The 13,066-nt window shown below is 31.3% G+C and overlaps 1 protein-coding gene across 2 annotated transcripts in view; it reads right to left on the bottom strand.

Annotated features, from left to right (window-relative positions):
• Positions 1–337: 337 nt before the first annotated feature.
• The window catches only part of LOC113551215 (DE-cadherin), an 88,627-nt gene continuing 75,898 nt past the window's right edge, over positions 338–13,066 (bottom strand). The window contains exons 4-23 of one of the 2 annotated variants that reach the window (XM_026953322.1): positions 11,080–11,205; positions 10,498–10,647; positions 10,180–10,203; positions 9,594–9,782; positions 9,288–9,493; positions 8,971–9,145; positions 7,309–7,657; positions 6,258–6,520; positions 6,010–6,168; positions 5,622–5,900; positions 5,112–5,265; positions 4,516–5,036; positions 4,246–4,449; positions 3,934–4,175; positions 3,654–3,862; positions 3,454–3,593; positions 3,041–3,392; positions 2,764–2,976; positions 2,043–2,195; positions 338–1,933 (exon numbers count right to left, since the gene is read on the bottom strand). In XM_026953322.1, the coding sequence (XP_026809123.1) occupies positions 1,791–1,933; positions 2,043–2,195; positions 2,764–2,976; positions 3,041–3,392; positions 3,454–3,593; positions 3,654–3,862; positions 3,934–4,175; positions 4,246–4,449; positions 4,516–5,036; positions 5,112–5,265; positions 5,622–5,900; positions 6,010–6,168; positions 6,258–6,520; positions 7,309–7,657; positions 8,971–9,145; positions 9,288–9,493; positions 9,594–9,782; positions 10,180–10,203; positions 10,498–10,647; positions 11,080–11,205 (4,251 nt within the window). In that variant the 3' untranslated portion in view covers positions 338–1,790. The remainder of the gene's footprint in view (positions 1,934–2,042; positions 2,196–2,763; positions 2,977–3,040; positions 3,393–3,453; positions 3,594–3,653; positions 3,863–3,933; positions 4,176–4,245; positions 4,450–4,515; positions 5,037–5,111; positions 5,266–5,621; positions 5,901–6,009; positions 6,169–6,257; positions 6,521–7,308; positions 7,658–8,970; positions 9,146–9,287; positions 9,494–9,593; positions 9,783–10,179; positions 10,204–10,497; positions 10,648–11,079; positions 11,206–13,066) is intronic. The other variant, XM_026953323.1, reaches the window with a different exon arrangement.

The raw sequence follows: 13,066 nt of genomic DNA on the forward strand, positions 1-13,066 counted from the left end.
AACTGAAGGTAGAAGTGACACATTTTATTAAACATTCCTACTATTATTATCAGTTTTAGATACAAAATGTGTTAGCTTAGGAAATCCAATTAGCACAATACACTGTAGCTTTAGTGAATTAATTATACTTAATAATTTAAATGGAAAATATATGAAATAGGAATTAGGATAACTTAGGGAAAATACATTTATTAAAGAAATAAAACAGAAGGTACTAAAATGCATAGTTCTTGATCAATTTCATTTATAAATGTATAGGTGTATAATAAATAATACATGACGGTAGGTACAAAAAAAGGGTGATTAAATTATAAGGATTTAAATTTTTTACCCTAAATATACACCTTAATTAATACAACTTAACAAATACAATATGTATAGCTTATATAAGACATAATATGATAAAATTAATAAAAAAATTCTTATTTTAAAACTAATATTATCTTAAGTTTTCAGTCGTTTGTAAGCACAGATATGCGCATCAACAACATTATTTTCAAATGGAATGTTTTTTCTTTTCTTTAAATATAATATAAATAAAATGTTTGTCTATCCTTTACAAGTTTTTCAAAATAATAAAGTACATATCACAAATGGCAACAATACAAAATAATAATTCATACCAACTAACAAATATTTTTAGAGGAAAAAAAATAATTTTAATGAACTTACTACATAGCTTCTAAGATGAGGATAAAAGAAACTACATTTTTATAGTATATAAATATAAAATAATAATATAATTATTTGTTGAGGATACAAACACACAAAAAAAAAAAAATCAACAAAATCTTTGATTTAACGAAGTAATAATCTACAATAATAATAATAATAAAAAATTGAATATTGTATATAATATTATAATTAACATGTGGGTTTCTCCTAAGTTATTATGAACTGTAGTCGAATGTTGTAATAATAAATTATTTAAGTATTATAGTGTTCAAGCAAAAAGTATAGTAGTAAAATATAAACTATGATTAAAATAATATGGAATGGAGTTAAAAATATTTTGATTTTTAAACATAATATTTTACGGTTATTTCTTAGTCAATTAAATTCTGTATGCCAATCTGTGCATAATAATTAACCCTGATTGATTTTTCATATATTTACAAATAAGTACAACGCGTTTAAAAAGTTGTTAGTTCAAAATGATCCAATGGCAGTATACAAATATTATTAAAAACATTTAAGTATCTAAAAAAATAAACATCAATCGCCAATAACACATTGAGTAACAACAATTTTGGATCAAATTTATTGACACCATGTTGAAGGGAAAAACCCTTTCCCCGGCAAATTAGAAAACTGAGAATTTCATGAAATTCTATAGAAAAATATGCAAGTAATTATTGGGAAGCGATTTAACTTAAATTATAAACATTGCGTAAGCGAAACAAATATTATACATAGTTTTATGTTGACGCCTACAAAGATTTGTGTTTTTGTTACAAAAAAAAAAAAAAAAAAATTGAAAATAATATAATTAGACTAAAGCAGTCTGTTGTTGAGATCACGAATCAATTTTTGAATTCATATACAAAAATTTGACTTCGTTACTGTCAATAATACACAAAACAATTAATAGTAAATGAAAATAAAAATATTTGTAATAAATATTGTTATTAGATAATTGTCATTAGAGTACAGTCAACTCTCTGTACAAATGATTCGTTTTTAATGTTTTATGTAGTCGGTACTTAAGTCTAGGTATGTAATCGCTATATAACCTTACAGATAACATATGCACCGGTAACTGATTATTTAGAGCGAATTTCAAATGAGTGTTAGCACCACGACTCAGGATGAGTATTACGGTACGTTTCACTTTCTTCGTCACTTGGATCTTCTCCGTACATATCAGCCAGTTTGCGGAATCGTGGTCCAAAGTTAGAAAGGTAATCAAAGTTTAAGTCCCCATCATCCGTACCTATATACACATTATAATATGTAAATTAAAGTTAAAATATTAAAAAAAAAAAAAAGTTGTTCTATATTATATAATTGTACTTCTGTTGAATTGTTAAACTTAAACAAACCTGAAGCTAATGACGAAAGTGATCCAACTGAATTGCCTTCACCTTCATACATATAATTACGGACGTCGTCATATGGACCTAAATCTGGATCATTATCTACTGAATTCAGTTTGTCACCGAGGAAGCCACAAATATCAGGAACTTCATCTGGAGCTGAAAAATAAAATTATTATAACAAACTATTGAATATTATAAATAATATAATATGAAGTATAAAATATTATACTGCATACAATGGAAACTATGTTGAAAATAAAAATTATTGTTTGTTATATGCAAAAATATATTAGAAATAAAAAATGGCTCGTGCTTATTTGAATCATTTACTAGTGATGAATTAATTACTCTAATTATTTAATATTTAGAAACATTTTGCATAATGCAGGTGAAAACTTCAGCAGTTAAATTTATAAAGTTTAAATATTAAATGAGTTATTGTATATTGGTGGTTTAGTATAAAACTAACAGATGTGTAACTTTGAGTTAATTCTTAGTATATTATTTAAATTATGAACAAAGGTGAAAATATTAGTTTTACAATGTGTTTTTAGTATATATATCCAAATGTTTAACATATTAAACATATAATGTAATTTAAATATAATTCAATATGAAAATAAAATAAAATAATTAATTTGTGCCTACAGGAATAATTTCTGATCAAATATAATGTTCCAATTTCAATGTATTACTATTAAACATGATTATTATAAAGGCATACCACGTTTTTGTAATAGATTTCCAGCATCGTCAAATCCTTGTACAGGTTCTGAGCCATCATACATAAGTCGCAGAACGTTCAAATCATAACCAGTCATATCTCCCTCGCCGCCACCTTCATCTTCATAGTTGATTATGTTTTCTCTAATATCATCAGTGTCTTTATACAAATCATCAGACTTTCTTCTATGCACCACTACTGCTAGCAGCAATACTAAACAAGTACAAAGTTTTATTTTAGTAATGTTGAATATTAATATTTCTGAGTATTAACTTACTCAATAAAACAGCTAGGCACACAAAAATGGCTATCAAGAAGCTAGCATCAATACCAAATGACACAGCAACTGCTGTACCGTGTGTACATGAAAAATCAACATTGCGAGACATACTAGGAGCACCCAAGTTGTATAGATGACCGTTGAAAGTTAAATTACGTATACAACCATTGAATCCGTTGGTAAATGGTTTATGGGTCCAATTCCGTGTAGCAGCTATTGCTCTTAGGTCGACAAACGATCCACCGAGTTGTAAAGGTCCATTTACGTTCAAATACTCATTGAGTCCTATTGGAGGACTAAGACTTAAGCAAGATGGAAGATTGCAACTATCTACTTTCATTTCAATGCTCTGAAACAAATTTATAATTAATAATTTAGATATGGTGATAAAAATAAATAATTATAAGTACAGTTTTGGTCCAAATGATCTCAATGCGATGTGGTTCTCCATCAGAAATTTTAATTTGCTTTTGTCCTATTTTTAGTGTTCCTGAGCCATAGTCTACCAAAAGTACAGGATAACCATCTTTAAGTTCCAGTGACATGAAATCTGCAGAATATAATTATATTTAATAAGACATTTGAAATTAATTTAATTTGTCCCAAATACCTTGTACGGACAGTGGAGAAGGTTTAACACTGCTGGGCCCAGCATAAAATAATAGACCATTGTCGACAGAGGTGCGCACTTCCAATGACATATGAGACTCCATACACGATTGTAAGGGCGGATACAAGGCATAACCTTCACCGTAAAAACCAATGCTGAGAATTTCGCATCGAGGTCCTTCAAAACCAGAAGGACACTGACATCCAGTACTAATAGTATAAAAACAGTATCATTAACCAAACTATTTAAATAAAATGAAAATTGCATGTGAATAACTTACCCGTCTGATGTAGGACTACCGCCGTTATGACATGTGATTTTAGTAGTTGCTCTCTGTTCACACTGGCAAAATGGATCTATCACAGCACGTATTCCAACAAAAGAAGTTGTATTTGTGTATACAGCAGCTGGTTCGTTGCTTTTGTTCAAGAAATTTGTACAAGATGATTCACAATAAAGCTTTTCGACAAGACATTCATCAATATTGACCATAAGAAAAATGACACCTAACTCTTTTTCAAGCTATAAAATATATTATAAAAACAATTATCTAATTTGTTATGTAATGCGTAAAATAATTTTTGAACCTCACCTCTGCTTGATGTTTATCAATGGCAGCATTGATCCTTTCAGGCTGATAATATGGGGAACCATGAGCGGAAAAACGTACATCCAATTGGGTGGTGTTGGGATTGTGAGGAGAATGCAGAATAGTGAATACATCAACATTTTCAACAGTGGCGTTTAAAATCGAAGCCAACCGTTTTTTTAATATAGTTGCCTTACTTATGTTGTCCTAAATGAACATAAAAAGTATAATAATTATAAATTTCTTTCATGGTTTCATTAAGATAATACGTACCGGACCAGGGGTAATAAATTCTTCAGCTGAAATTCCGGCTAATCTAACCGATCCTGACTTATCAACAGCTTCTTCGGGTATTTCTTTAACAGTAACAACAACAGTCGAATTCACTGTATGTTTGGGAATCTTTGCTCCATGTTCAGTGATTTCAAACTCCAAGACAAAAGTCTGTTCTTTGGTGTTTTGAAGCATAGTAATCATTCCAGTTTCTGATTTAAGGTCAAAGCGTTCATGTGGCCCAAGTAGCCACTTGAACTTTTTGTCGGGCAAGTCCCAATCGTCTAGGTCATCAACATAAACACGTCCTATTTCCATGTCTGGAGATTCGCCTTTATATGTATATACAAATATAGAGCTCCTGCCAGGTTTCATGGCATTGTCGTTCTCATCACCAATTACTACTTGGAGTGTACTTGTTCCAGTTAAACTAGGTATTCCACTATCAGTTATTGTGATAGGTATATTATAAAACTTTTTCTCTTCACGATCAAATGTAGTTAATGCCTGAAGTTCAACTCCTGAGAATCATATAAAAAGCATATTAGTACAATCACAAAAAATAAGTTAATTTTTTATCCTTTAATTTGACAAACCGGAAATTCCAAATTTTGTTTTAATTTCGTAAGAAGCATCAGATGAGATAAAATATTCAAATGGTGCACCGTTTTCAGGCCCATCATTATCTTTAGCAGACAATCGTGTTATTGTTCCAGATAATTGATTCTCGCGCCAAACTACAGGTTGGGGCTGAAAAAAAAAACAAATAAATGAATTACAAAAAAAATGATTACTTTTCATAATTGAACCACTTTCCACAAAGATTTTTTTTTGTAAATAAATGTTATAAATATATATATTTTTTTAATTATAGTTTGCTATCTTTTAAGAAGAAATTCAATTAAGGATTCCACTAATAGGCTATCAGGATCAATTTTACTTCATTGCCAGATAAATTGATTAATCAGTATAAAAAGTGTACTATAAAAACAATTAAAATAAATGGAATAAAAAAATTGTATTTGTTTTAAGCATACACAGTTATCTTTTTTTTAAAAAAAAAAAAATAAACTCAGTTCAGTTATTATTATTGTTGAATAACTTACCATATCTAAATATGGTGCATTGTCGTTGATATCTCTGAGTGCAATGATGACTTCTGTGGTTTGTTGCAAGCTCTTTGGGCCACCGCCTTCGTCGCTCGCTTGTATGATCACTTGCCAGGTAGCATAACCGTTTGGTGGATCGCGATCAAGTGGTTTTATGAGCGATAGACATCCATTTTTGTTAATGGTCATTAACTTACGTTGATCATCTTTCACCACAGAGTATACGATACGCTGATCCATTGATCGGTCCTGAATATCTGGATCGTAAGCTTCCAACTACAGAAGGAAACAGACATTACAATCATCGTCAAAAAATTCTATTCAAATAAAATGCACGCATTCGTACACACACACACGCATAAAATAGTATTTTGTAATCGCTTACCTTAGTGATACAGCCCGGCACGAGTTCTTCTTCGGTGATAGTTATATTTCCATCGTACGGTTGGAACACTGGTGGGTTGTCGTTGACGTTGGATATTTTTATCTGGACGGTACAATAGTCCTCGAACGCTCCGTCAAACGCTCTCACTCTCAACACATACTGCGAAATTTCATACATATACACATATAATTATAAAGGCATTGGCAAACAACGCTTGTCGGCACGTGTGATAAATAGGAGGCACTTACGTCGGTGATGTTTTCGTAATCCAGCTGACTATTGACTTTGATTTTTCCGGTCGTGTTTTCGATTAGGAAAGCGTTGTAGATGTTGCCTTCCACGATGCTGTACGTGACTGGAGACGCGGTGTCGTCGTCCAGGGCCTTCACTTCCGTGACCAGAGCGTTTAAGTTGGCGTCTTCCGGTATCTCTTCCGCTTCGTAGATGGCCTGGGTGAAATGAGGAGGATGGTCGTTTTTGTCGGCGATCTCGATCCGGAACACTTGTTCGCCTGTATAACATTTATACATATATATATATATATATAAATAATAAATATACAAAACCACAGTAAATAGTTATGGAGCTTTAGTAACGCCCGTGGGCGTGACGGTAAAAGCTGTTTATTTGGTCGAACGTCCGCACAGAGGGTTACTAATAATTATCGTTCTAATATAACGAGTCTATGTTTATAACAGTTAAATTAAGCCAGTGAACATAATTAGAAATTTGTTTTGGAGAGGGATTTTATATTTATTGTTTTCTACGAATATATTATTATTATCAAGCATTCGCAATCCTATTTCATCAACCCCTCCCATTATTTGATTTGGTATTCAAATAATTTAAAATACAACATTCGGCGTGCAAAACTAGCGTATTATGTAGGTCATAACATAGTAATAAAAAAAGACGCTTCAAAACTTTAATTAGAACTTTTTTTCGATAAATTTAGTCATAATATACGCACGATAATTTCTACGTTTCTTAAATTAAAATATACAATAATAAGCGAACAGTTTAATTTTAAACCAGTAAATTTGCTATCATTTGTTTTTATTTATTATAAAGAATATACCGATCCTCAAAAATTTTAGTTTAAAATATTCAGTATTTTTGCCCCATGGTAGATAGTCACCAATATTATTGTCAAACAAAATCGAAGTTTTAAGATGAATCTAGGCGAGTGCCCCCTCCCCCATTCACCGACATAAGTAATCAACCTCGTCACTGACAGTTTATTATACACTAATTTAGCGTTTATTTTAGAGAAGTCTTCCTCAACACCCTTGTACTCACCCTTGTTGTGTTCACCAGTCGAGTACAGCGCCGACGGCGCATTATCCGTAGCGATTACCTTGACGTTGTACACGTCCTGTTTCTCGCGGTCAAACATTACTAATGTTGTGATGTTGCCGGTGTACGGGTCGATGGTGAAGTACTCGCGGTTATCGGCCAACTCATACGTAACGCGGTTATTGGCAATGCTCGAGTCAGCGTCGATTGCCCGGACCTGCATCACGGCTGTGCCAGCTGGTTCGTTTTCCAGCACGGAACCAGATACGACTTCGGTAAACACCGGTATGTTGTCGTTGACATCTAGTACTTGGATATTCAATTGGTGTTCCGCTGCCAGATTGTGCTTGTTCTGATAACATAAAAAATGTATTATTTATTTACGCGCAATACAATAATATTAAATTATTAAGCGTTTATCGCAGTCTACCACAAGTACGTATACGTATTCTCAAAATTAATAAAGAAATATATCTTATATAAATTATAGAAAACATGCAATATATGTACCTACAATACTAGTGGCTTTGCACAATATTGTGTAACGTCCACTTTTCGAGAGGCCTTTAACGGGAGTATTAAAAAAATTCGATTTTAAAATTTAGAGGTTCTACCTACACATTTTATGTTATTAAAACAAATTTAGATTTTTAAACCTTGTATCGTTTTGTTAAATTATTTGACCATAAATAATGAAAATGCTATGTGTCAATCAATACAGAAATGAGACTTTTTGACTTATTCTCATTACCCACGCGCTTTCATAATATTACGTATTCATAATAGGATTACTTACACACACCAAATTTTTATTATAAATCATGAACTATCTGCGAAATAGCACACATTATATTTTTAAATAAAACTCAATTCAATCGTTTCATATAATTATATATAAAAACAAATTGTTTAGGTATTATATAATTTTTTTCAATGAAATAAAAAATAATAATTTTAATTTTCGGGTTATTATTCAATCTATAATCTAGATTATAGTCGGTTTACGAGACAATTTAATTTAAGTCCATAATATTTTAAAGTAGAATAATACATTTTAATTAACAATAGTCAGTGATTAAAATTGTTGAGGTTCAGCACAAAGACGAAACTCCGACCTGTACACCCGCATAATGTATTTTGTCTCCGTTTTATTAACGTACATTCATCAAATTAATGTTCAGAAAAATCCATTTTTTGTTGTTAGCTTTAATATTAGTGAATTGGTCTATAATTATTAAATTTAAAGTAAACATAATGTATATTATATTGGAATCTCTACAAGCTTTTAATACATTTTTTTAAAAGCGAGTTATAACTGTGTAAATAACATAATTTTTAGATGCTCATAACTCGTTCTTATTTTAAAGTTTGATAATAGGTCAATTCCACCCTTAAATTTAAAATACTCGATACAGGATTCTGTTCAACAAAAATTTGTTATGTTGTGCGTTTGTAAGACTGAGACACATAACACTTGCGTGTGAAATATCTTACCGCAGTCAGGGCTGTGGTATAATTCACATATACATTCAGATATTGTGTTGCATATTATTATTAAAAAATAAAATACTACACATACATGGGCAGTGTTGACAGTCATCTTATATATATACATTAATATTATCGATGGATTATACTATTATGTAAGCAACACAAACTTTTTACCTGTATTCGAATGTTAAGAATGTACTCGGAGATCGATTCGTAGTCCATGTGTCTCGACAATCTGATATGAGCAGTGTTTCCTTCAGATTCCAATCGGAAAGTGTTCAATTTGTTTGATTGTTCTGTGCGGCCAGGCACCAATTCAAAAACCGGAGATTTTTCATCCGTGTTCGATCTAAATAATATACGTTTAAAGAGACCGGGCCAAACCCGACAATACACATTATTATAACAACGATTCACAAACGCGGGGATTGTTATTTTGGAGTTGGTTTATAAAGTTATAGATTATATCATGTTTGGTAAACACAACTTACGCCGCGATGATGGTGGCAATGTCAAAACTGAAATTAGTTAGGTTTTCCGGCAGACGGATAACGTCGTCGGGCTGGACGGATATGAACGTGGGTGCTTTTTTGTGCGATTCGACCACCAAAATCTCTAGATCCATCGTAGCCGATTTGGGAACCACGCCTTGATCGGTGGCAGTAGCTCGCATTTTGAACTTGTAGCCGGGATCTCGCTAAAAAAAAATATTAATAATAATAATTTATAAATCTGTTGTAAATAGAAAAATCAATGTACACAGAATATAATCGATTTAATTACGACATTATACGTACGTCGATTGCGCGATCCAAATAAATGACGCCCGTGTTTTGATCGATACGAAAATAATTCGAGTCTTGCGGCATTCTAGGTGATAGATCGTATTGTATGGCACTATTTTTACCATCGTCGATATCAGTGGCCGATATTCTCATCACTTCGCTTTTGGCCAGTAAGTCTTGGGGTACAGATTCAACATAGTTCTTAAAAATGAAATAAAAATAATAAACAACTGCACATGGATCAGGTATTATAATTGTTAAAACCGTTTAGAAGCAACGAATTGATAGTAAAAAATACTATAAAAATAAAACAACATGCGGCATGCATTTAAAATGCTTTTTTTTTAAAAATTTGTGTAAAACGATGAATAGAAAAGTTTTTAAAAAAACCAGCTGATTTTGAACGACTAAAACACGATGAGAAACGTGTTCATAAAAAAATGTCAATACATAATATATATTATAAATATCAAACACATAAATATTATAACACAAGTCCGTCTGTGATCAGAATCCATGCAAATAAAAAAATAAAATAAAAAAAAAAACAAATTATATCATATTTTGGCGAGATGCATGCTGCAGAAACACGTTGTACCTTGTAGTTGAATCCTCGATAGACCTGGATTCGATGTATGTATACAATACAGGTAATATATAAAAATAAAATAGTAGTAATAACAATGTTATTATATCGTGTTGATGATTTGTTAGTATATGCAATAAAAGATGCAGTTAGTAGACTGCTGCAAGGCGGTATTAATGCAGATGCGCATACGGTTTACGATTGCAATGATGGGCGTACGAGAACAGCCGGAGGCTTATTGTCACGTTTATCGCACCACTCCCGCAACGATACGTAAATGTATACAACCCCACACGATATCATATCATTTCGAAAGAATAATAAACTCACCACTTTGTCAAAAACTGGTGAGTTGTCGTTCTCGTCCTCGATGGTCACTTTGATAGTGCACACATCGTCCAGATGCGGTTTTCCGTTATCGGTGGCCCTTACCGACAGGTACACTTCTTTTTCGCGGGTCGGTTCGTCCCGGTCGAACATCTGTGAACAACAAATAGTAAAGAGGTATTTAGATTAGAAGATTGATCGATGATAACATAACCAATCAATCTTGTTACAGACAATCGCAGCAATTTTCTGCATTCCTATTTTTTTTTGTTAGACAACCAAAATTATTTTAAATAATTATACATACCCCTGTGTGTGTGTTTAAAATTATTTTAATTTAATATTATCATAATTTCATTAAGATATTACGTACCCCATTTTAAATTTAAAATCAATACATTATTGTTTGATAATTTACAAATATCCCTTTACAAAATAGTTAAATTAACTACTACAACAAAAACAGAATTCTAAAAATAAAAATTTAAACCATTTCTTTTCCTCTCCGCCCAACCATACAAATATTGATAGTACGCCACTAATCGTCTGTTTCTAAACACATAATAATATCAATGTTATACTTACGTGTCGAGTGGTGATATCTCCGGTTTGTGCGTCGATGGAAAATTTTGGACGTTCGCCGGGCGCGCTGACAAATGTGTATGTGATTGTACCTCCATTGTCCGGTGGGTCCTTGTCGAACGCTTTGACCTGTCAATGATAAGACAGACACGTGTGAGATTTATCGGAGCGTGAAACGTACATTATTATTATTATTATCGTCGTTATCATCATTATTATAGTGAACTGTTTTTATAGTAAACGCAGATTTTTAGAGATTATTATCATAATTCGCACGAATAATTATTTTATAAGTAAATTTATTAGAAGGGGCGTATCTAATAATAGGGTTACATATTACCTAATCGAAATCAAATTGGATATAATATATTGTAATTATTTTATATATATATATATACATTCGATAAAGAAAAAACTAAATATACGTGCATAATATAATACAGAATTTTTTGCACGTTTTAAATGGGCGTATACATTAATTATATAGTTAGTTCTAACCTTTTAACTTAATTTATTTTTTTCAATAATAATACAATATTATAATAATAGAAAATTAATTACTTAATTTAATGTCCCTTTATTGCCATAAGCCAGGGTAGTATATTACAAAATAACTTATACCAAAGAAAAAAAATTGTATGGGTTTATAAATTGTAGAAAAAAATTGACTTTTCTCTATAATTAAAACTGAAACAAAATTATAATCAGATTGAGAACATTCTCAGTGTGAGACTTGCAGTAAATACCAGTAGGTACAGTAATTATCACTAGTGACGATAATATATATTTATTTATATATATAATATTTTTTTTAATTTCATACGGTTTTACAATAGATATAATAATACATAATCGAATTGAGTATTGACAGTCACCGGGTTTTCACCGTATAGAGCTGACGACGACTTGATGCAAACGTATAACAATCGAGGTATGGTATAATATTATATGTATAGTAATTCAATTTAACAACAATGATTATAATATGTTTACCCACGAGCAGTTTTGAACCTTTTAAATACATTTGCCGTTGTAGTAGTGATAATATATAATAGCAGTGGTGTAGGTCGAATGGCGGTTGTGTGGTAGTACCTATATAAACCACAACCGACGTTGCGAAATATTTTATAACAGTTTGTTTAATGTATAAATGGTAGACGCGCAGCATGTCTGTTTAATTATTAAAGTAGGATTGTTCTCTATTATTGACATAGCAAATCAATTTTTAATCCTATCATTTAATATTCTTATGTGCACCTATGTATACACATACATGTATAAATATATATGGTCCTAATTACGATTCGTTTTAATTATACATCGATAAACGAAAAAATGAAACGGTGTACATTTTTAGAATAATTTTTTGATTCGTATAACATATATTAATATCATAGTTACAATATATACCTCGATAAATGTAGTAATTACAATATTGTTAATGATATCAATCAAATGTTTTCTTTATGTATGTCTTATTGTAATTATAACAATGTAATATTTTAAGACTGCAGCAGTAGTTCAACTATTTACCCGCCAGTTATTTATAAAAATTAATTAAATTTTTTTTTTTATTAATTAATTCGAGGCAACAAAGGCCATTGAATGGTTTTTATTCATTTGTAGGAGGGATGAACGGTACGTTGAAACACGTTTTTTGTATGTGTGGCAAGGATTTATCACTAAAATCCAGGGGGGTCACCGATCCGGGAGCTAGCAACATCAGCCGATACGTACACTCGGAGCGTTTCCGCAGTTGAGTGTACGCTCGCATCACACCAAGCCACTAATTTAAATTGTTTTGTCGTCAAATAAGTGATCTTTTCAAATTTTAGTGTGAAAGGATGCCTGGCGGATATAAAATTAATTGGCATCTCAAAAGTGTTGATTATTATTATTTTAAAGAGTGCGCGTATATAATTTAAGAAGAGTAATAACATGAATATTGAATATACAAAAACAAATACGTTATTGGACTTTGTTAATACTG

Source organism: Rhopalosiphum maidis, chromosome 2 (assembly GCF_003676215.2).
Source record: "Rhopalosiphum maidis isolate BTI-1 chromosome 2, ASM367621v3, whole genome shotgun sequence".
NCBI lineage: Eukaryota > Metazoa > Arthropoda > Insecta > Hemiptera > Aphididae > Rhopalosiphum > Rhopalosiphum maidis.